The 22,854-nt window shown below is 69.8% G+C and overlaps 2 protein-coding genes across 5 annotated transcripts; one reads left to right on the top strand and one right to left on the bottom strand.

Annotated features, from left to right (window-relative positions):
* Positions 1-112: 112 nt before the first annotated feature.
* Positions 113-14,393, bottom strand: TMC6 (transmembrane channel like 6). Of its 3 annotated transcripts, none has more exons than XM_079796807.1 (22): positions 14,128-14,393; positions 12,441-12,509; positions 10,590-10,704; positions 10,356-10,498; positions 10,171-10,266; positions 9,716-9,874; positions 9,253-9,358; positions 9,081-9,165; positions 8,696-8,953; positions 8,259-8,449; positions 6,260-6,404; positions 5,135-5,290; positions 4,602-4,756; positions 4,428-4,509; positions 4,249-4,346; positions 3,635-3,727; positions 3,323-3,398; positions 2,564-2,697; positions 2,042-2,218; positions 1,869-1,947; positions 823-890; positions 113-253 (listed from the first exon to the last, which is right to left on the bottom strand). In XM_079796807.1, exons 1-22 carry the CDS (start codon positions 14,363-14,365, stop codon positions 190-192), a joined length of 2,787 nt encoding a protein of 928 aa, XP_079652933.1. In that variant the 5' UTR covers positions 14,366-14,393; the 3' UTR covers positions 113-189. The 3 variants fall into 3 exon arrangements, with proteins under 3 accessions (XP_079652933.1, XP_079652934.1, XP_079652935.1); XM_079796808.1 differs by having other exon boundaries at positions 4,602-4,753; positions 14,128-14,391; XM_079796809.1 differs by having other exon boundaries at positions 4,602-4,753; positions 10,356-10,495; positions 14,128-14,391.
* Positions 12,446-22,545, top strand: TMC8 (transmembrane channel like 8). 2 transcript variants are annotated; one of them, XM_079796811.1, is made up of 16 exons: positions 12,446-13,417; positions 14,849-15,090; positions 15,486-15,634; positions 15,929-16,078; positions 16,340-16,422; positions 17,127-17,263; positions 17,577-17,724; positions 18,004-18,174; positions 18,457-18,596; positions 19,634-19,757; positions 20,102-20,199; positions 20,397-20,580; positions 20,716-20,846; positions 20,926-21,084; positions 21,464-21,542; positions 21,893-22,545. In XM_079796811.1, the coding sequence occupies exons 2-16, from the start codon at positions 14,960-14,962 to the stop codon at positions 22,157-22,159; spliced, it is 2,151 nt and encodes a 716-aa protein (XP_079652937.1). In that variant the 5' UTR covers positions 12,446-13,417; positions 14,849-14,959; the 3' UTR covers positions 22,160-22,545. The 2 variants fall into 2 exon arrangements, with proteins under 2 accessions (XP_079652937.1, XP_079652936.1); XM_079796810.1 differs by having other exon boundaries at positions 16,337-16,422; positions 21,893-22,544.
* The last annotated feature ends 309 nt before the right edge of the window (positions 22,546-22,854 follow it).

The following is a 22,854-nucleotide window of genomic DNA, read 5'->3' as shown; positions in this document are numbered from 1 at the left end:
ATGGGGGGCGCCGCAGCCCCTCGGCCACCTCCAGCTCCAGCCCTGGATGGGCTGAGCCCGTCTCCTTCCCGGGGTCCCCGCAGGGCCGCCTGAGGGGCCACCCCGTCTCCGGTGCGCCGGGCCTGCAGCGCCGTGGGGACAGCCCGGTGGGTGAGCGGACGCAGGGCTGCCAGGCCCGTCCTGGTCCTGCTAGGCTTCCCGATGGGCTGCAGGCCGGGCCGGGGGCGCCGCTACCTCCTGGGTTCTGGCAGCCCTGCGGGGGGTGGGGAGGGGGCGCGGTCAGCGAGGGGCTCTGCGCCCAGCGGCCCGGCCGCCCGGAGAGACGCGAGGGCGGGAGGAGGCCGGGAGGAGCCAGGGACCTCGGCCCGCGGAGCTAGCCTGCCCCGGCCGAGGCATCCGTCTGTCTGTCTGTCTGTCTGTCTGTCTGAACTCAGCCCCCTTTCCCTGGGCTTAACCACAGTAACTGAGGAGGGTGAGGGGCAGCGAGGCGGAGTCTCGGCACGCTGGGTGCTGACCCCTCGGGGAGAAGGGGGCGGGAAGGAGAGTGGCCAGCGAGGCTGCCCCCACCTTACGAAGAGGGAGCGGCGGGGAGGGCGGAGGGAAAGGGCGTGAGGCCCGCTCCGCCCCGCCCCCTGCAGGCAGCGCCTCCCTTCTCACCAAATTTAACCACCTTGCTCCGCCCCCAAATGCCCCACCTGGGGAGGACGGAGGAGGGGGCCACCCAGGGAGCCAGCAGCCACCTCCCTCCCACCCCCACGCCACTCGACGCCCCGTCCTTCCCCACACACACCCACAGGGCGCCACCCCCCCCCAAGCCCTCACCCGCTCCTCTCCTTCCTCTCGTAGATGGAGTGAAGCTTGTTGATTAAGAAGATTTTGTCTTCCCCCTCCTAGAACACGAAGGCAAGAGAACAGACATGGTCCGGCTGCCTGAACCGCCCCGTCCAGACCGCCCTGGGGAAGCTCACAGGTGAGAAAGGTGCGAGGAAGGGGAAAGAGGGACCCGACAAGGACGACGACAAACCCAGAGCCGGGCAGTGGGCGTGTTCACAGGCCTGAGCTTCCCAGCGGCCAAGGGGAAAAGGGAAAGGGCCCCAGGCCAGCCTGACCCCACCACTGAGGAACTCTGCCCGGCCAGCCTCCCCTCCAGCCTCGGTCACCGTGTAAAGGGGTAAGAATGCCTGTGTCATGGGGCTTGTGTTCATTCCCATTGTTGCTCTAACCCAGTGGTCGGCAAACCGCGAGCCACATGCGGCTCTTTGGCCCCTTGAGTGTGGCTCTTCCACAAAATACCACGTGCGGGCGCGCACGTACAGTGCGACTGAAACTTTGTGGCCCATGCGCAGAAGTCGGTTTTCGGCCTGGGCGAGTGTGCTTTGAAGAAGTGGTTCTAACGCCGAGCCACACTCAAGGGGCCAAAGAGCCGCATGTGGCTCGCGAGCCGCAGTTTGCCGACCACTGCTCTAACCGATCACCACAAACCCAGTGGCTCACACAACACAGACCCATCACCTCTCAGCTCTGGGGAGCAGAAGGCCGGCATGGCCTCGCTGAGGGAGCGCGGCCGCCAGGGAAGGCCGCTGGGCACAGGCTGAGCTGACCTGCAGCCCCACAGCCTGGGAGCGGGGGCAGGGCTCAGCCTGGCAGAAGCCAGCAGCAGGGCCTGGCCTGGCCTGGCCCAGGGTCCCAGCTCCCAGAGAAGTGGGGGCGGAGCTGGGCTCGCTCCCTGGCTGCTCTGCACCCCCACCCTCTGCCCGCCCACCTGGCCCCAGGCCCTGAAGCACCCACCACGGGGGCGGGGGGGGGGGCAGGGGGCCCCAGGGAGCAGCAGCCCACACGGGCAGGAGGGGGCGGGGCGGGGCACTCACGTTGCTGATCTGCTCCTTGAGGAGGCGGATGACCTTCCGCTGGCCCTTCACCACCTGGATGTTGAGGTAGATGACGGCCCTGTGGGGGCGGCGCAGGGAGGGGGCAGGCATCAGGCTGGGCCCCTCAAGAGCCAGGAGCCGGAAGGAGCCGGGAGGGCGGGGCGGGCACTCACAGCAGCAGGGCCGACAGCAGGTAGACGGGGAAGGTGTTCTCCACCAGGTAGCGGTGCACCCAGGGCAGCCAGGAGACCCGGGGCCCGGCCCGCTCCAGGCGGCGCACCCACACCTTGCCCGCCTCGTACATGCTGTCCAGGCCCCGGAAGGGCCCGCACAGGCTCGAGGGCTTCACCCTGCGGGGGAGGGGGAGAGAGGGGAAGGGGAGAAGGAGGAGAAGAGGGAGAGGGGAAGGGGGAGAGGGGGAGGGGGAGGGGGAAGGAAGAGGGAGAAAGGGGGAGGGAGAGAGGGAGAAGGGGAGGGGGAGGGGGAGGGAAGAGAGGAGGGGAGAGGGGGAGGGGGAGGGGGAGGGAAGAGAGGAGGGGAGAGGGGCAGGGGGAGGGGGAGGAGGGGAGGGGGCGGGCAGGGTGGCCTGAGTCCTGGCCGGCCCAGGCTACCTCCACGTCGCCCCACACCGCGGCCCCCAGCAGCACCTCCCAAGTCCCGGGGTGAGCCGCCCGCCCAAGGCCGCGCCCACTCACTGCCAGACGGCGTAGCAGAGGAAGATGGCAGCGCCCAGGAAGGAGGGGAAGCAGAGCAGCGAGATGAAGACGGTGCTCATGTGGGAGGCCAGCCAGGGCCTGCGGGGCGCCCGGCAGTTGGCCAGCAGGCTGGTCTGGGGACAAAGGCTGTGCTCGGCCACTGCCCTGCCCCCGCCCGGCCTCCACGGTGGGGGGGGGGGGAGAGGCAAGGCCGGGCGGGTGGCCGGCCGAGAGGCAGACACTCAGGGCCTGAGCCCAAGGGGAGGCAGGACAGCGGGGACCCTGGTGCAGAGGGAGCCCAGGCTCGGGAGGGGCTGGCCTGTCCGGGTCACTCGATGCACAAGGGCTGCAGCCACCGGCCACCTCCGCCGACTCACGGTCCCGGCTGTCCCCGGCACGGCCCATGGCACAGCTGAGAGGCGGCCCAGGGCGGCCCAGGGCTGGTCCTCACCACCCACTGAGCAGCCCTCCTGGGGACACGGGACCAAGGTCGCTTCCCACGGCCGTGGCCTGAGGCTGAGCGGGTCTCATAGCGCCCGCCCTGAGCCCACACAGGCCCCTGGCGAGTGCTCCCAGCCTGCAGAGGCAGCGATGCCTCCAGGGGGCGTGGGACAGGCCCCAGAGGGCGGCCAGCCCCTGCCGCTGGGGTCAGGGAATGTTCCCAAGTCCCAGGCGCCGTGCCTGCCAGTTGAGCGGCCGCCCTGGCTGCCCACGTCCCAGGCCCCCGGCCCACCGCCTCCCGGGGCCCATCACCTCTACCTTCTTCACGTAGAAGAGCAGCAGCAGCTTGAGGATCTGCACGGCGGGCAGGAGGGGCGAGAAGAGGACGCCCAGCCTGGGGAGCGGGGGTGCAGACCAGGGGCTGGGTCCTGACCCCGTGCTACCCCAGCGCCAGAGCTGCCGCCGGCCTGGCTCTGGACGGGATCACGCTGCCCGTGCCCCCCCCCCCCCCCCCGCCAAGGCCAGGAGGGCGCTGCAGGAAGGTGCCTGGGGGGGGGGGGGGCGGCCTCGCTGTGGCCCCGGGAAAGGCTCGGCGGGCCCCAGGCCGGAGGGGGCGATGGCGGTGCTCACCAGGTCAGGGTCTGCCCGTAAATCAGCTCCAGCACGTTGCGGGCGATGTCGAACTCGGGCTTGCCCCTCCCCAGCCGCCGCTCGGAGATGAGCCTGCAGAGGAGCCGGGCTCACGCAGGGCCTGCCCCGGACCCCGCCCCGAGGGGGACCCGCATGCCCGGCTCCCGTCCCTGCCCGCCCCACCGCGGGCCCCAGCCGGTGCCAAGGGGAGAGGGCACTTGGGACCGCTGCCCGCTGGCCCCGCCTCAGTCCTTCCCTGACTGCACGCCCGGGTGCGGGCCCAGCCTCTACCCCTGCGCGGGCAGGAGGCCCCCGGCTCTCCCAGGGCACAGGCGGGGGGAGCGCTGGACGCTGCCCACGGCCCGCGGCCCCGAGCCGCCCTCCTCCGTCTCCCCTCCGCCCCCGTCTGCGCCGCGCTGCGACCCGCTGTCCAGATCAGGGCGAAACCCGTTTCCTTTCCGACCTAAAACAGGCCCCACCCGCTCAGGTCTCCCCACTTCACGGCTCTTACAAAAGCGGCTGTGGGGGGGACGTGGCCCCTGGGAGGTCGGCGGCCTGAGAGCCTGCGGGCCGCAGGGGAGGACGCTCAGCCTTCGGGGCCCCGCCGGCCTCACCTCCACACCAGCTCCCCGGAGAGCGTGTCCAGCAGCGCGAAGAGGAGGTCCAGCACGGTGAGGCGGTACAGCTCCCGGCCCACGAAGTCCTCCCAGCACTGCCACGGGGACAGGTCAGCCCGGCCACCCCCCGCGCCCAGCCACCGGCCTCCAGCCTGCCCGCGGACCGGCCCCCGCACCTGGTCCTGCAGCGCGGCCACCCTGCGGCCCAGCCAGTGGTAGCAAAGGATCCCCAAGGTGACCATCTTGAGGATGAGGTTCCTGCGGAGGCGAGGGGCGCGGAGGCTGAGGGAGGGGCGCCTGGCGGTAGAGGTCGCCCCCCAGGAAGCCCCACCTGACTCCCGGCCACCTACCTGCAAATGGCCACGTACACCTCCAGCACCGGGGAGTCGTGCCGCTCCAGGGCGGCCAGACCGCGGTACAGGTAGGGGGCCCCCAGGTTGAGGAGGCAGACCACCAGGGGCAGGGCCAGCAGCGCCCCCTCCCGGTCAGCAGGCACAGGGCTCTGCTGGGGGAGGGGCAGTGGTCACCACAGGTGCCTCAGCCACGGGGGTGGCAGGTCCACCTCCAGGCCTGGGGGGCTGGGTTCTACAGCAGGAGGGGGAGGAACTGGCAGGGAGCACCCGCCCCCAAGATAGTCCACCCCAGGCCTCATGTTCTAACCCCACAGGAAGGGGGCGGGCCCAGGTGTGGGAAAAAGAAAAGGGAAAGGAGAAGAGGAGAAAAGGAAAGAAAAGGGGGAGTGTGGGGGGGGGGGTGCGAGGCCCGGAGGGAGGGCCGGGGAGGGGCTCCGGGCTCCGGGCCCAGGTGCAGAGGGCGGGGCGGTCAGGGGGACCCTTCCCAGCGCAGGGGTGTCTGACCCTGAGGCTGCCCACCACCCCCTCACCTTGGTCATGAGCTCGGAGAAGGTGTAGACGGCCACGGTGCAGCCCAGCGTGATGCCCAGACACAGCAGCCACACGAGCGCCAGCACGGCCGCCCGGCGCAGCCGCCCGCACACGCCCCTGTGGCTGCGCTGCAGCTGCCACTCGGCCAGCAGCTCCTGCGGGCAGCGGGGCCTCAGTCCCCGGCACAGCCTCGCCGCGCCGCGGCACACGGGGGCACGGCACACCGGGGGCACGGGCAGACACCGGGGCATGGCACACGGGGGCACGGCACACCAGGGCGGCTGAGCAGACCGAGGGGCGCCCACCCCCAGTGCCGCCGCCTGTCCCTCCCCAGCTCCGGGCCGTCTCCCGGCAGACAGCACAGAACTTGGGCCCAAGGCCCCATCCCACCAGCCCCCGCCTGTCAGCCTGCTCCCACCCAGGCCCACGCTGCACCCCCACCTCTCCCACCGTCCCCTCCCTCCCAGCTCCGCCTCCTGAGCGGTCCTGCGGCTGTGGGGGTGGGGCCCCCACGGGAACTCCCCGAGGGCAGCGAAGCCCCATCCTGCAGCACAAACCCCCGAAGGGCAGAGAAGTTTCCATGAGGCCCAGCTCAGCCGCCCTCTCGCCCTGTGGCCAGGGGCAAGGGCCTGAACCCCGTGGCTCGGGGAGACAGTTCCCACTCTAGGCGGTTGGGGCGAGCGGGGTGCATCCCAGCAGGAGCCCCTCAGGCCGGGGACCAGAGGCCGTAAGGACCCCGGACCCCAGAGCCAACTGAACCCTCTCCCTCTGCAGCCCCGGCCCCTGGTCCTGTGGGGGGGGAGGGGGAGGGACACACGGAGGCCTCACAGGACGGGGGCAGGATCCATCAAAGCCCCCAGCACGCACACCCCGCTGCGAGGGGAGTCTGCTGTAGACATGGCTCCTCCACGGCCAAGGGCCATGGGGCTAACAGACGGGCTGCCCAGGGAGGGACGCGGACAGGAGACGGACCGGGGGTGAGTGCTGACCACTCTCGGCCTGGGGGGCACTGCCGGGCACTGAGGGCAAGACGAGACCCCCCCCCCCCACGTCCAGGTCTAGGAGAGCTGAGTGGCTGGGGTTGCAGGGACTCAGGGTGCGGCGGGGGGGGGGGGGGGGCGCACCTTCAGCTGGGTTCGGATGTTGTCACGCTGGAGGCAGGAGGCCCGTTTCTGAGTCACCTTGTGGTCCCAGGAGCAGAAAACGGTGATGGCATGGGCCCCCAAGGTGCTGCCCACCCGGTAGCTCTCCCCGAAAGAGCGGGACATGCTGTGAGAACGGGCGGGGAGGTGAGGGCGGGGAGCGGAGGCCCGAAGGCAGCAGGACGCTCCCTACAGCCAAAGCCCGCCCCCACCAGCCCAGCTCTCGGCGCCTGGTGTGGGCCTGTGGCCACTCCAGGTCAGCCCTGTGCAACACGGTGCCACCAGCGCCTCGTGGCTAGAAGGGTCCAACTCGACCCCAGACAGGGCCGCTGTGCTGGGACAGGGCCGCTGCTGCTGGGACAGGGCCCCTCCTGCTGGGACAGGGCCGCTGCTGCTGGGACAGGGCCCCTCCTGCTGGGACAGGGCCCCTCCTGCTGGGACAGGGCCGCTGTGCTGGGACAGGGCCCCTCCTGCTGGGACAGGGCCCCTCCTGCTGGGACAGGGCCCCTCCTGCTGGGACAGGGCCCCTCCTGCTGGGACAGGGCCGCTGTGCTGGGACAGGGCCCCTCCTGCTGGGACAGGGCCGCTGCTGCTGGGACAGGGCCCCTCCTGCTGGGACAGGGCCCCTCCTGCTGGGACAGGGCCGCTCCTGCTGGGACAGGGCCCCTCCTGCTGGGACAGGGCCCCTCCTGCTGGGACAGGGCCGCTGTGCTGGGACAGGGCCCCTCCTGCTGGGACAGGGCCCCTCCTGCTGGGACAGGGCCCCTCCTGCTGGGACAGGGCCCCTCCTGCTGGGACAGGGCCGCTGCTGCTGGGACAGGGCCCCTCCTGCTGGGACAGGGCCCCTCCTGCTGGGACAGGGCCGCTGTGCTGGGACAGGGCCCCTCCTGCTGGGACAGGGCCCCTCCTGCTGGGACAGGGCCCCTCCTGCTGGGACAGGGCCCCTCCTGCTGGGACAGGGCCGCTGTGCTGGGACAGGGCCCCTCCTGCTGGGACAGGGCCGCTGCTGCTGGGACAGGGCCCCTCCTGCTGGGACAGGGCCCCTCCTGCTGGGACAGGGCCGCTCCTGCTGGGACAGGGCCCCTCCTGCTGGGACAGGGCCCCTCCTGCTGGGACAGGGCCCCTCCTGCTGGGACAGGGCCGCTGCTGCTGCTGGGACAGGGCTGGAGAAGGTGCAGCTCACCTCCAGGCCTTTGCACTGACTTTCCCAAAGCCAAACTCCTTCCTCTCCTTCCCTGAACCTGCCTCTGAGGCCGGTGCCACCTCCCCTAGGAAGCCAGCCTGACTCCTCCCCGAGTGCTCCATGACTCCTGGGCACACACCCAGCCTCTCACTGGTCTGTCTCCTCCCCTGGACAGCAAGCTCCTCACTTACCTTCCTGCCCCAAGCACAATGAGTGTTTATGGGGGGGGAGGGGATGGATGGATGGGTGGATGGATGGGTGGATGGATGTATGGATGGATGGATGGATGGATGGGTGGAAGCATGGATGGGTGGGTGGATGGATGGATGGATGGATGGGTGGTTGGGTGGGTGGATGGATGGATGGATGGGTGGATGGATGGATGGAGTGATGGATGGATGGATGGATGGATGGATGGATGGATGGATGGATAGATGGGTGGGTGGGTGGATGGATGGATGGATGGGTGGGTAGGTGGGTGGGTGGGTGGATGGATGGATGGATGGATGGATGGATGGATGGATGGGTGGATGGGTGGATGGATGGAGTGATGGATGGATGGATGGATGAATGGATGGGTGGATGGAAGAATGGATGGATGGATGGATGGATGGATGGATGGATGGATGGATGGGTGGATGGGTGGGTGGGTGGGTGGGTGGATGGATGGATGGATGGATGGATGGGTGGAAGGATGGATGGGTGGATGGGTGGATGGGTGGATGGATGGATGGATGGATGGGTGGATGGGTGGATCAGTGGTGCTCAGAGCCAGGCTCAGGTGGTGGGGGCCATTACCTGTAGACCAGGGTGAGGCAGGTGATGAAGAAGGCTGCGCCTATGGTGAAGAGGTAGGCCAGGGGCATGTTGTAGGGCAGGCTGGCTGTCTCGGGGGCGCACTGGCCGCCCTCCGGTGGGTCAGCACATGGCTGGTTCAGGGTGGCATTGCTGTAGTAGCCGTAGTACATGACGGTGTCCGTGAAGCGGCCCTGCGGTAGGAGGCCCGGCCGAGTCAGGGACACCCCCTCCCCACGCCTGACCCACCCGTGGCTTCAAGGGGCAGAGGGCGGGCCACAGGACAGCACGGAGGTGGACAACAGGCCTCGGCCATCCCAGGGCCTCCCAGGCCCCACAGGTGTCGGGACAAGGAGAGCTGTCTAGGCCCCCTGGAGTCCCAGCGAAGGGCGGGGGCGGAGTCTCCCCAGAGGAGACCGGAGGGTGCCCCTAACCCTCACCCCTCCGGTGAGGAGCTCCAGGCCAGTGAAGGCGGGGGCCGGGCCCCGGGGCGCGGGCGGGAAGGCGGTCTGCACGCCCACGAGGAAGGCCAGCAGGGGGAGCAGCAGCAGCGCGTTGAAGGCCAGCAGGGTCTTGAGGAACAGGAAGTAGGACAGCACGCTGGAGCCGAACTGGCCCCCGATGCGCTTCAGGGCGTAGTGCCAGGGCGCCAGGGCCTGCAGCCCCGACAGCAGCCCCAGCCCCAGGTCGTGCAAGGCCTGTGGGGACAGCACCGGGAGGTCCTGCAGGGGGTCCCCGCGAGCAGGACAGCCCAGGAAAGGCAGGGGGCCCCCCAGCCAGCTGCCCACGGCCCCTCCCTAAGGGGAGCCCAGCGGAGGCTCCTACCAGCGCGCAGGCGTAGCGGAGGCGGCTGCAGCAGGCCCGGAGCCCGGGGCGGCCCCGCCTCCTCCTGGGGGACCGGGTCTCCTCTCTGCGGCAGGGGGGGTGGCGTCAGGGCCGGACCAGGGTGGGGCCCACGCCCTCCCGGGACCACCCTGGGGCCCAGGTGGGCACTGACCGCAGGCAGCGTTTCTCGGCCAGGCTGAGGGGCATCCCCCGAAGCATGTGGTCCCGCTGGGCCACCGGCAGGCCCTGCAGCTCCTTCACCAGGAGCACCCGCTTTTCTGCAGGAAAGAACCGGGGCGCCCGTGGGTCCCCAAGCACCCCTCCCGCCCTCCCTCCCTCCCGCCGCTGAGGCCTTGTCCCTGGACAGGCCTGCCTGCTGCCCACCCCAGGCCCCTGCCCACCGACCCGGGCCTGGACGGCTCTCTGTCGCGGCCATGAAGACACCCCTCCGGCCCCTACACACCCCCTGAGCCCCTCCCTAAGTTCCCCGCCTCCTCCCAATGCCCCTCTCCTGGACCCCCACTCTCCTCCCGGCCCCACCCACCTCGCTCTGATCCCCAGTGACCTGGGCCCCACCCTCCCACCCCTCCCCCCGGCTGGCCAGACCTGCTTCCCCGAGCCCAGGCCCCGCTCACCCTCCTCCGCGAGGGCCGTGGAGTCCAGCTCCAGGTCGTACAGGCGGAGGCTGGGCCGCGCCGAGCGCCCCAGGTCCCGGAGCGGAGGCCGGCTGGCCCTGCGCCGCAGCCGCACCGTGCGGTTGTAGAACTGCGAGATGATGGCGCCGCGGCTGCGGCCTGCGGGCACCGGGCACCGTCAGGCGGCCAGGCCGGACTCCCACCTCCCGCCCTTCCCGGGACCAGCACGCCGCTGCCGCCTCACAGGAGCCCTCGGCTGCTGGGTTCCCAAGAGCCTATTTTTATCCCGGTGACAACCCAGGAGGCTGCCCGTCTGGCCGGGCTCGGGGCAGCAGGCGAGGGGGTGGGGGGTGGGGGGGTAAGGGGCCTGGCTCTGTGGGACACAGATGCCCTGACCACCCCACCCGGCCCAGGGGCTGTGGCCAATGCCAGGGTGAAGGCCAGAGGCCACTCACCAATGGTGCGGCTAGGCATGCTGGCCAGGATGCGGAGCGTGGCCGTGCTGTGCGCAGTGGGGCCCTCGGGCGCCAGCAGGGCCTGGTGGTCGCTGGCTGTGGAGCAGAGAGCCTTGTCCAGACGACGGCCACCTCCCCACCAAACCCCCAGCCCATCACCTCCTGGGCCCGGCCAGGCGGCTCACCCGAGGCGCCCGCAGCTCCGGCCCCCGGCCCCCGGGGCTGCAGCTCCAGCCCCTCCTCCGCGGCCCCCCGGCTCTGCTCCTGGATGAGCTGGTGGAAGGAGTGGTGCAGCTCGCTCTCATCGTACGGGCTGGGCTCCCGGCTGCTGGGGGAGAGGGGGGTGGGCTGACCGGTTCTCCCCCGCAGCCTGCCTCTCCCCGGCGGGGCACATCCAGCCCACGGCCCAGAGCACTTACCCCTGGTCCTCAGGGGCCTCGGGGACATCGAGGACAAAGGCCATGGCTGCGCCCACGCCCTGCCCGGCTGCGGCCCTGGAGCAGCTCAGAGCCTCCGGAGCCGCCGGCTGCCCATCTGCAGAGGGGGGAGCGTGGTCCCACACGCGGCCTTCCAGGCCTGGCCCCCGGCCAGACGGCCGCTCCCTGGCGACTGTGGGAGGTACCCCTGCCCCGGCCCCATCCACAGCCAAGCACGTGGTCAGGTGAGTGGCCCCAAATAAGCCCAGAATGGACGGAGGGACACCCCTCCCAGTGCCCGGGAAAGGAGGAGGGACGGGAAGGAAGGGAGTTCCCCGGGTTTGCTCCAGGCGCCCGTCCCTGGAAGGGAGGGTGCTGCGGGCACAGACCTCGTCCCTGGGTGAGAAGTTCAGGGCAGCTCTGAGGCCTTCGCTGTGCCCGCCCTGTAACCCACAGGAAATCCTCCCACCCCGCCCCGCCTCAGCCCGCCTCAGCCCCCACCCGGCCTCAGCCCAGGCAAAACAGCGGGAGCTACCTCCTCCAGCTGGGTCCCCACCCACCCAGCCAGCAGCCCCCCAACACACACACACACACAGCGGGGGACCCCCTCCCCCCCCCCTCGCCTGCAGGGCTGCAAGGCACAGCTCTCAGGAGCTGACCCCCACATTCTGCCCGGGAGCAGGCAGGCCGGGCAGCTGGCGGGGGAGGGTGCCGGGCGTTAAACAGGCTGCCTTTGTCCAGCCCGTGCCGGGCAGAGGGCTCCGCTGTCGCCCAGGACAACGCACCAGGGCGGCTTGTCCGGGCTCGGCACCGTGGGCGGGGGGCGGGGGGCGGGGACAGCAGCTCCGGCCACTGCCTCCTGCAGGACTCTGCCCGCTGAGGGCCAGCCCTCCATCCGCCCTGTCCCCGCCTCCCGCTCCTCCCCCAGGAAAACTCAGCTCAGGGGCTTCCTGGGATGGGGGGGGGGGGGGTGCCCAGGCAGAGCAGGCCCTGCGGGGACTGTGCCCAGACAGGGTCCTCACTGGGGGTGCCCAGGCACCCACACAATCCCAGCCCCTTCCCCTCTCAGCAGAGGGTGGGAGGGGTTCCACCTCAGCCTGGAAAGGGGTGGAGGGCACAGATGGCGTGCCTCCCTGTCCTTCAGCCTGACCCTCCCACGCCCAGCTCCACGGGCCTCCCCACACCCCTGCTCCCCACAGGACAGCGGCGGGAGTGGGATGGGAGGAGCAGGGGGTGGGGGGTGGGAGGTGGGTGAAGCTAAGGCCTGGGCCCAGCAGCCTTCCCCCGGGGGATGGGGCTCACCTGGGCCCCCTGGGCACTGCCCAGGACTGACTTTGGCTGGCACGCGGCGGGCGCCCTGGCACCCTACTTCAGGCCGGGCAGGTCCGGTGAGTTTCCGGGTGCACCATTCCTGAGCCCTGAGCCAGGCCAGGGAGGGGCAGGGTGGGGCCTTTCAGGCAGCCGATGCCCGACGCCCAGGACCAGCCGCAGCCAGGCCTCTTCGCCCAAGGGCGTGAGCAACTCGAGCCCTCGACCCGCCTGCCACTCCCCACTCCCTGCTGGCGGTCAGTGGTCAGTGGTGCCAGCCTTCGTGACCCGCCTCCCGCCCCGGCCCATCACACCCTCCCGGGGCTGCGGGTGCCTGGGGCGGGCTGGGAGCTGCAGTCCCCGGCCCCCACCCCTCCAAGTCAAACCAGGGACACGCGGGAGGACGGGGGAGGGAACTCTCGGTCCAGCGCCCAGGGGCCCAAAGGTTCGGAAGGGGTGGGGCTGCCCAGCCACTGGGAACGGGAACGGGGCGCTAGGGCTGGGGGGCAAGGCCACCAACCCCAAGCCCCAGACCTCGGCTCTTACCTGGGAGGCGGCTGGAGGCGGGGCCTGTCCCGGGAAAGGCCGCGGGTGCGGTGGGTGGGGCTCCGCCACCTGGGGGAGGGGCCTCGGGTCAGCGGAAGGGAGTGACAAGGCCCAGGGGCGGACCTGGGGCCAGAGGCCAGGGAGCTGCACCGCCCGCCGGTCCACGTGGTGGCAGGCCTCGGGCTCCCAGGACCGGGCTTGCCCTGGGGCGCACCCCACCCCTACTATACGCTCCTCCAGCAACGGTCCCCCTCCCTGCCAACCTCGGCCCCTCCTCACACCCTACCCTGAGGTCTGGGCCGGGTGAAGGCCAGTGTCTACATCGATTCCCACCTCTGGCTAAAGTCCGCACTTTCTATGGGACTCGGTTTCCCCGAGTTTCATTTGGGGACAATAATCGCAAACCCGTCACTTCCCTGGGCGGTTATCAGAACAACAGGGTGCCTGCCGGGCCTCAGCGCCTGGCCACACCCGGTTGGGTAAGTCCTTCCTTTTGACAACCGGCCCCAGGCGGCGGCGTGGCTCCCCTGGGGATCAGGCTAGACCAGACCGGTGGCACTTCCTGTGTGCTGCCTGGGGAGGAGGGGGCCAGTCCCCACAGCTTCCTGCTACTCCGTGCAAGCCAGGCCCATCAGCACAGACGGCCCCAGTTTGCAGACGAGGAAACTGAGGCTGAGAGGTTAATCGGCCCCCAGGTGTCGCCCACCAGGCCGGGGACTTGTCCGCCCGGGGACTCTGCCCAGCAGCCTGGCGGGAGGCCAGAGGACAGGCTCCCTGGGTCTGAGGACGTGAGCGGGAACCGGACGGGGGCAGGGGGCCCACATTGGTCCGAGAAGCCTTGAGAGGCGGCAGGGAGAAAGGGAGCTGGAGGAAGACACGGAGGGCGGCCCCCCGGAGGGAAGGACAGGTGGACAAAGCCAGGACCCAGCGTGAAAACACGAGGTGCAACTCGCTGGGAAAGGCGTCCTGGGCCTGAGGTTGGACACAGACCGAGGGCGGTTGGGGCTGTCACGCAGCCGTCAGCGTGGTCTCAGGCGGGATCTGGGCACCAGGCAGTCTCTCCTCCCACTGCTCCCCACCGCCCTGCGCGCCCGTGCCCCAGCCTTCTGGGACGTGCATGACCTCAGGCCCAACTTGAAGGCCGCCTCCTCTGGGGAGCCTTCCTGGATCGAGCCCAGTTGGAGCACTTGCCAGGCACACTTGCCCGTCTGTCTCCACGCTCCCTACTCTCCATCCCACTGTGCCCAGCGCCTGCCCCCCCCCACGGGCACAGGCACTGGCAGGAGAGCCGCTGGGCTCCGCTGAGAGGTGGCCGGCCTACAGGCGGTGGGGAGGGAGCAGGGAGGAAGGGCAGGACCTCGAGGCCTCGGGGGTCCCAGGAGAGAAATGGCCAGGTGACTCTCAGACCCCTTCCGTGGGCGCACGGATGGAGTCCACCCCCAGCGCTGGGCCCAGGCCTCGGCGTCAGTGCGGCCACCAGGCGGGAAGTTAGGAAATAACTCGGCCGCGGTGGTGGGGCCGCCCGCTAAGTCCCTATCGCGCCCTCCGAGGGCAGCGGGCCCCCGCCACCGGCTAGAGAGGGACGGGCCTGCCCCCCCCCGAGCCCCCCACCCATCCCCACCCCGCAGCGGGGTCAGGCTCCGGCTCCCCAGCCGGAGGGAGCGGGCTGGGGGGAGCGGGCTCTGACCTGTCTCCTGCCCCCCTGGGGGCTGGGAAGGCGCAGCCGCAGGAGCCGGGGTCCCCGGAGTCGGGGGGCTGCTGGGGTACCAGGCGGGGAGGGGAGCGCCGACCCTGCCCTGCAAGCACCCGCGCCTCACCGCCCGCCCGCGCCCCTCGCCCGCAGGAAGCGCCGCCCGGGTGGAGAGGGGAGGAAACGGCAGGAGGTGGGGGGCGGGGAGGCCGCGGAGAGCCGGGGTTCCTGTCATGTGACCGCCCCTCTGCTCTCCACAGTCCCGCCTGCAGTGAGAGGGTCCCCGGGGTCACTGCTCCGGGCCAGGTGCGCTGGGCGCGGGGAGGGCGGGGGAGAGGGGAGAGGGCTGAGGCCCCGGGCTGCTGGGCGGGGGTCCGAGGCAGGGCAGCAGCGCCGGCCTGGCGGGGTCCCTCTCCCCATCCGGGGGCTGGGCGGTAGCCATGCCTCCTCCTCTGGGGGCGAGACCACGAGAGAGAAGACAGAGGGGTCCCCGCCCGCTCCGAGGGGTGCTGCGGGCACCGGGTCCGGGGACAGGCTTCCCCGGGGGAGTCGGCGGGGGGCCGGGGGCCGGGGGCCGGGAAGGCCTGCAGCCGCGGGCGGGGAGGGAGGGGAGAGCGGCCTGGCCCAGCCGGGCTTCAGGGTCCCGTCTTCCTGTCGCCCGTTCTCTCCCGCTCGGTCGTCAGACGAGGCCCGGCCACGTGCCGCTCTCTCCCCGCAGGTCCTCCCCTCCTTCCGCGCAGTCCAGGCCCGGACCTGAGGCTCAGGCCACAGGCGCCCACACCCCTCCTGGGACGGGCGCCCCAACCTCAACCTCCCGCCCCCCAGCGAGATGCTGCGGCAGGAGTCTGGGCAGGAGCCTGGGGCCGAGGAGCCGTGGGAGCCGGAGATGGAGCGGCTGTGCTCCTCCTGGGCGCCCCTGCGGACGCTGCCCTACGCCATGGCGGACCGGCGCTTCCTCCGGTGGGTGCGGGGTCAGGGGTCAGGGCACAGCCCAGTGGGTGCTCGGTGGGTGTGGGGTCAGGGGTCAGGGCACAGCCCAGTGGGTGCTCAGTGGGTGTGGGGTCAGGGGTCAGGACACAGCCCAGTGGGTGCCCGTGGGTGCGGGGTCAGGACATAGCCCAGTGGGTGCTCGGTGGGTGCGGGGTCAGGACACAGCCCAGTGGGTGCCCGTGGGTGCGGGGTCAGGACACAGCCCAGTGGGTGCTCAGTGGGTGCGGGGTCAGGGGTCAGGACACAGCCCAGGCTGAGGTGGGAGTAGAGGGTGGGGGTAGGAATCACCTGTTTAGCAGCTCTGCCCGGCCGGGGTGGGCACGGTGGGTGACTCAGGGTGCCCCCATCACCCCCCCCCATCCCAGGCAACTGTGGGAGCCCGAGGGGGCCAAGGCCTCTTGCTGGCAGCGGTGGCAGCGGCGGCGGGGGACTGCGGGACGGCGCCTGAGGGCGGCAGCGCGGCGGCTGGCCCAGGGCTTCGGGCTCTGGGAGGGGGCCCTCTACGAGATCGGGGGTGAGACCTGCACCCACCTCCCGCCTCCCCTGTCTGGAGTCTCAATGTCCATTGCTCCCCTCGGCCCCCACCAACCAGCCCTCCTGTCCTCACACCCCTCCTGAGCTGGGGCCCGAACCTTGGTGGGCGGCAGCACCCCCTCGTGGACGTCAGCGGTACTGCCAGGGGCCTCCCCTTCGGGGACCACTAACCAGAGGTCGCGTGAGGCTGACCCCACACCGGCCGGGTTGCAGGGCCCTGGGACCCCAGCTGAGCCGGGCTCAGTGCCCCTGCCCGCCTGCTGTCCTCCCATAGGCCTCTTCGGCACCGGAATCCAGTCCTACTTCACTTTCCTTCGCTTCCTGCTGATGCTCAACCTGCTGACCGTGCTCCTGACCTCCAGCTTCGTGCTGCTGCCCCTGGTGTGGCTCCGCCCACCGGACCCAGGCCCCGCCCTTAACCTCAGTGAGTGCCCTGACCGCACCCTGGGGACCGCACCCTGGGGACCGCACCAGGCACTGGGCTGGTCCAGGGCTCGGAGTGTTGGGACAGCCCCCACCCTCTGGGTCTCTGGGCGTCCTCTCCCTGGGGTCCAGCAAGGACTCTTCCTGGCGAGCCTGTTGCACGCCCCCCCCACCCCCACGCTGAGGGCTATGGAGTGGGTGGGGCACACCCTCCCTTATGCCTCGGGGACCCTTTGCTGTTGGCCCTCTCCCTCCTCAGCAGCCCTCCAGTGCCCTGGTGGCCCCCAGCCCCCGACTGCCGTTCCCAATTTCCACTCTCGACTTTGGAATGTGTTAACTGGCAGGGTAAGTGGCTCCATCCTAGCGATGGCTCCGGAGGGAACTGGCCTCAGGGGACCCCAGGCTAAGTGGACCCTCACCTCTCCAAGCACATTTTGGCTTTTCCTTACTTATTTGCTCATTGATTTCAGAGAGGAAGGAAGAGGGAGAGAGAAACATCAATGATGAGAGAGAATCATGGATCGGCTGCCTCTTGCACGCCCCCTACTGGGGATGGAGCCCGCAACCTGGGCCTGTGCCCTGACCGGGAATGGAACCGTGACCTCCTGGTTCATAGGCCGACGCTCCCCCGCTGAGCCACGCTGGCTGTGCGGCATTTTGGCTTTTGGGGGGATGGCCTTACGTAGACAGACTGGCAAGGCCAGGGATGGGGTCAGAGAGAGCTGAGGCCACTGGGCACCAGCCAGGCTTGGGAGAAGTGCCCACAGCCCTCGGGCCCAGCGGGCATGGGAGTGCGAGGGACAAGAGAGGACACGCGTGCAGGCCTCTGAGATGAGCACCACCACACCCTCGTCCCGGAAAGCCACTCGGGCCTTTCTCCTCGACGCTGCGGCCTCGGGCACGCTGCCTGAGCCCTCGGAGCCTCTGTGAAGGGAGCGTCCTCCCTGCCCCCTGACAGGGTTACTGTGAGAGCCAGCGAGCACTCAGCACCCAGCCCCGCAGGGACTGATGCTCAGTGCTCCTCCCCACGGTCCTCACCCACATCCCAGGCCTTCAGCAACACCTACCTCTTCTACGGCACCTACCGGGCGGAGCCCGAGGGCAGCTCCGCCTACAGCATCCGGCTGGCCTACCTCCTGAGCCCGCTGGCCTGCCTCCTGCTCTGCTTCTGCGGGACCCTGCGGCGGTGAGCGTCCCGCCCTCCCCTCACAGGCCGGGTCCTCCCCGCTCACCCGCTCTTGGCATAGTCCCGCCCCAGGTTGGCAGGAAGGTCCTGGCTCTCGTCCAGTAAGGCTCATGGGTGCTTCCTGGGTACAATCTCCGGGTCCGGCTGCAGCCCTCAGGGCCACGGGCCACGGCCTGTGTCCCCGCCCCCACCAGGCCGAGGCCCACGCCTGGCCCCGGGGCTGCCAGGGCTCCCCCCCCACAGACCCAGAGCCACGGCCCCGGCTGGCAGGCCGGAGGCACCCTCCCACGGCCCTGGCCTCCTGCCCCTCCAGGATGGTGAAGGGGCTGCCCCAGAAGCTGTTCCTGGGCCAGGACTACCGGTCGCCGCTCAGCGCCAAGGTCTTCTCCTCCTGGGACTTCTGTATCCGGGGCCAGGAGGCAGCCACCATCAAGAAGCATGAGATCAGCAACGAGTTCAAGGTGAGTGTGGGCGTGAGTGTGAGTGTGAGTGTGTGTGTGTGTGTGTGTGTGTGAGCGTGTGTGTGTGTGAGTGTGTGTGTGTGAGCGTGTACATGCGTGCACACAGGTGTTACACCTGGAGGCAGAGGCTGTGCGGGTGTAGGTGTGAGCGCTCACCTGCACAGTGCAGGAGGGGAGGTAAAAGCAGCTGCCACTCCTGGGCCTGTCCCTGCCCCGGTGTCACCCCAGCCCTGCCGAGACCCTGGCCGCCCCACCCGCCTCTGCTTCCGCCCGCGGCAGGTGGAGCTGGAGGAGGGGCATCGCTTGCAGCTGGCGCAGCAGCAGACGCGGGCCCAGCGAGCCTGCCACCTGCTCTCCTACCTGCGGGTCAACGTCCTCATCGGGCTCCTGGTGGTCGGAGCCATCAGCGCCATCTTCTGGGCCACCAAGTACTCACAGGACAACAAGGAGGTGCCAGGCCGCTGACATGTTTGTTTAGTCCTGGCCAGGCTGTGGGAGGAGGCGGACGGTACCTGAGGAAGCTGGGGTGCAGAGTGGTTAAGGCAACGTGCCCAGTCAGGGCCCCACCAGCCTGGCTCACCCTGTGGGCAGCCCTCGACCTCCACGTTGCCATCGCCCGGGGCCTCCCAGACGCGGGGGCCTGCCTGCCCCAGAGTTACCCTGTAGGGGTGTCGGGGAGGGGAGCTACCGGGCACCCCAGCCCATGGCACCCCCTCCCTGCTTTCCCCGCAGGAGACCCTGTTTGTGCTGCTCCAGTACCTGCCCCCTGGGGTCATCGCCCTGGTCAACTTCCTGGGCCCCCTGCTGTTTGTGTTCCTGGTGCAGCTGGAGAGCTACCCGCCCAACACCGAGGTCAACCTCACCCTCGTCTGGTGAGCGCAGCCCTGGTGCCAGGCGGGACCCCGAGGGGAGGCGGGGCGCTGAGGCACGGGAGCAGCTGTGCCCTGCTGCCCGTCCTGGTGGTCTCCTGGCGCCAGGGTCCCAAGCAGGGCAGGCAGGAAGGTGCTTCCAGACACTCCGTCCCAGGGGGCCCTGGTGGGACAGCAGCCTGGACCGAGCACCGGCCACGCCGAGGGGCCCGCGGCTGGGTTGCCAGAGGGTGTTGGGAAGCAGCGTCACACACGTAGGGAAACCAGGAACATGGGACGCACACAGTTCCCAGGCGCCCGGGGGCTTACACGCCTTCCCTCGACAACCCTCACGTGGCCTGTGAAGTCAGAGCCATCCCATCCCCTTTGGACAAGGAGGAAACCGCGGTTCACAGGGAACAAGCGCGTTGGCCAAGGTCAAGCTCGCCATGCCAGCTGGGCGCAGGCTCAGACACAGCCCTCCTCCGCCGGCTCCTGGCTACGGTCCTGCATGGACCCACAGCCCCTCGGTGAACCCCCCACCCGAGCTCCACCTGCCACCCCCACCCTGCCTCCCAGCCTCCCTCAGCAGAAGAGCCGCTGTCGCCAGCCTGCACGCGTCAGCCCTGAGCGCCCGCACTTAGCTCTAACGCCCGGGGTGGCTCGGGGCCGGCGTCTCCCTGTGGGACCCCGCGTGCATGCGGAGCGGCTCAGGCGGAGGCACGCAGTGTGTGGGTACGGCAGGCAGTGGGGTGGGCGGGGTATCAACGGGCGGACGGACGCTCCCACCTGCAATCAATAATGATGGTAAAGGCCCATCTGGGCCTGCGCGTCTCCAAGCCGGGTGTCGGGGAAGGACGGCCGGGCCGTGCAGTGTTTCCCAAAGTGATTGACAAACAGAACCCTTCTCCTGTGAATCATCCGGAGGCCAACATGCTGGGGAACACACTTTGGGGACCGTGGCCACGGCCGGGGCAGGTGGGAAGGAGGCTGGGCTCTGAAGGTAGCAGCCACACCTACCCCCCAGGCCCTGCCCTGACCCCGCCCCGGCCCGCCCGCAGGTGCGTGGTGCTGAAGCTGGCCAGCCTGGGCATGTTCTCCTTCTCGCTGGGCCAGACCATGCTGTGCCTCGGCCGCAACAAGACGAGCTGTGAGTCCCACGGCTACAACGCCTGTGACTACCAGGTGGCTGGGGCTCCAGCGGGGCCTGTCCCTTTGGGCGTCTCCCCACCCCTTGGACCTCCCCGCCCCTTTGATCTCCTGGTTCCTCCCCATCTCACCTTTGCCAGAGGCCGGGGGTAGAGCGTCCCATACCTGGGCCCACCTCCAGGGGGTGCTGTTTGCACCACACGGCACAGTGCAGGGTGGCAGCCCTGGCGGTCGGGTGTCCCTATATGACTTACCCTTGAGGCGGGGCTTTAACAGCAGTCACACCAGCCTCCAGGCAAGGCTCCCGTCCTCAGAGATGCCCCCACAGGGGGGTGCGTGGGGGCTGGGCCGCGGGTGGTGACCGGAACCACTCTGCCCAGTGCTGGGAGACCTCGGTGGGGGAGGAGCTGTACAAGCTGAGCACCTTCAACTTCCTGCTCACCGTGGCCTTCGCCTTCCTCGTCAGCCTGCCCAGGAGGTGAGCCGCGTGGGGACACCATCGCGTGGGGGGGACCTGGGCATGCCTGGGGGTGGCCGGTGGCTGCAGCCAGGGGTGAGCAGTTCTACATGTGTGTGTCCCTGTGACTGAGTGTGGGTGTCCCGTGGCCATGACCGTGACGGACGTGGGCCACACGCTCCTCCCGGGTGGTGATGCTGGGCCCGCCCTACGCCCAGGGTGCTGGTGGAGCGATTCTCGGGCCGGTTCTGGACCTGGCTGGGCCGGGAGGAGTTCCTCGTGCCCACGAACGTGCTGGACATGGTGGCGGGGCAGACGGTCATCTGGATGGGCCTCTTCTACTGCCCGCTGCTGCCCCTGCTCCACAGTGCCTTCATAGTCCTCACCTTCCACATCAAGAAGGTGCGGCCCGCGGGTGGGTCGGGAGGGAGCAGGGTGCCCCTCACCCCCGTCCCCCAGCCTCACTTCCCTGGGCCCCGGACTCCTTGGCTTCTGCAAATGGGAGCTGACAGCCCCCCTGTGCCGCTTGCTCCCCAGTACACCCTCCTGAGGAACTCCAGGGCGTCCCTTCGCAGGTTCCGAGCCTCTAGCTCCACCTTCTTCTTCCAGCTGGTGCTCGTCCTGGGCCTGCTTCTGGCCACCGTGCCGCTGGGCTACGTGGTCAGCAGGTGCGGGGCGCAGAGTGGCGGGAGGCTGAGGGGTGGGCGGCAGCTCCTCACGGGGGCCCTGACGCTGGTCTCCCCGCAGCATCCACTCCTCTCGGGGTTGCGGCCTCTTCGCCAACTACTCCGCCCCCTGGCAGGTGGTCCCGGAGCTGGTGGCCCTCCGGCTGCCACCCCCTGGCCAGCAGGTCCTCCACTACCTGGGCTCCCAGGCGTTCAGCTTTCCCCTCCTCATCCTGCTCAGGTACCTCAGGGTAGCAGGGGTCAAGGGAGGGCCCCTGGGAGGGGGGGTCCTTCCATGGGCACCCCCAGCCATTCTCATGGGATCCGGGAGCCGGACACGGAGAGCCCAGGGAGGCCGGTGGCCTGGGGGTTCCTCCTATGCCCGTGGGCAGCCCCTGGTAGCCCCTGGGGCCTCACCTGCACCCAGGCACCTTACCTGACCCCGGGGAAGCACAGTGCCTGACGCGCGCGCTGAAAACCCGCAGTGGTTATTGCCGTCATTCCGGTGGGAGGAGGGAGAGGGGAGAGGAAGCCGGGTCTGCGGACCCAGGCAGAGAGGACCCAGGAGGTGGGGAGGAAGGATGGGGGGTGACTGACCTCGGATCCCCCTCTCTCCAAAGCCTTGTCCTGACCGTGTGCGTCTCCCAGTCCCAGGCCAACGCCAGGGCGGTCCAGGGGCTCCGGAAGCAGCTGGTGTGGGTGAGTGAGAGCGGGGAGAGCCTCTCCGAGAAGTGTGGTCTCGGCCGGGGATGGAACGTGGAGGCGGGAACGTGGCCTTGGACTTGGAGACCAGGGTCTAACGGGGAGTGCGGCCGAGGGCGGGGCCGGGACGCTGTTGGGGGCGTGGTCTCGGACCGGACGAAGGCGGGACCCTGATGGGCTTTCTCGGACCGGAACGGGGCCTTAGGGGCGTGGCCTCGCTCGGGGAGGCGGGCCTGGGGGCGGGGCTTGTGCTGGGCGGGGCCTCCGGGCGGGCGGCGAGCGGGGAGGCTGGCTGATGGCTCCGGGGGCGGCGCCTTTGTAACCGGCCGGCGGTCGCTCCCCCGCAGCAAGTCCAGGAGAAGTGGCACCTGGTGGAGGACCTGTCCCGGCTGCTGCCAGAACCGGGCCTCGCTGACTCCCTGGGGCCCAAATCCCCTCACTCTCCATCTTCGCGCCCGCGGTCCTTGTGCCCCGGATTCCCTTGCCCGGGCTCCCCGGGGCCCAGGTCCCCCCAGGCCCTCAGGTCCCCCCAGGCCCTCAGGTCCCCCAGGCCCTCACCCTCCCACGCGGATCCCGCCTGTAGGTTCCGCTTCCCCAGCAGCGCGGAGCTGTAGCCCGACCCCCGCTCCGTCTGGAGCCTCCCCGCCGCCACCCCAGAGTCCCCTGACCCCACGCTCCTGCTCCCCGGTGACCCCCAAAGCGGGGTTCACACACCCCAGGGCGGCCGGAAGAAAACATGGAAACTTGTGTTTATGGTCTATATTTTTATTTCTTTGTATAGTTTATGTTTTTATTTCTTTAAGTTTTGTATTTTGTTGACTGTTTTGTAATTAAGACGTAATATGTTAGTATAATAACCATGAATACAAGTGATAAAACTCACCCGTTGGGAGTGCTCGGAAACTGTCTGCCGGGGAAGCGCCGTCATAAAATGTGAGGCTCTCCGCCCGTGGGGACGTCAACCGGCACAGAACCCAACAGTCAGAGCAACCCGCGGGGCACCCCGCCCAGAACCCAACACCGTTCCTGAGCCAGACCCCACCAGCGGGGACCCAGCGGTCATCCCCCCGCCCCCCAAGGCTTCCAGGGCTCACCGGGTCAGAACGGGGTCTAAGGCGGCCTCTCCCTCGCGGCTCCCACCGCCTGCGGCCCCCTCAGTGAAGGGGGTTCCTCAGGACCCTGCCTGCCTTGGGCAGCACCTGGTCTCCCACCCTCCGCGCCCCCAGTTGAGCTGACCTACGGAAATGGTGGGGGTGAAGAGGGCCCAGCAGGGCCCGGCGTTGGGATGCCGCCCAAGGCCGGGTTTGTG

The sequence above is a fragment of the Cnephaeus nilssonii genome (assembly GCF_951640355.1).
Source record: "Cnephaeus nilssonii genome assembly, chromosome: 19".
Taxonomy (NCBI): domain Eukaryota; kingdom Metazoa; phylum Chordata; class Mammalia; order Chiroptera; family Vespertilionidae; genus Cnephaeus; species Cnephaeus nilssonii.
Note: the sequence above shows the minus strand (reverse complement) of the source record. Positions and strands in the feature narration are given on the sequence as shown.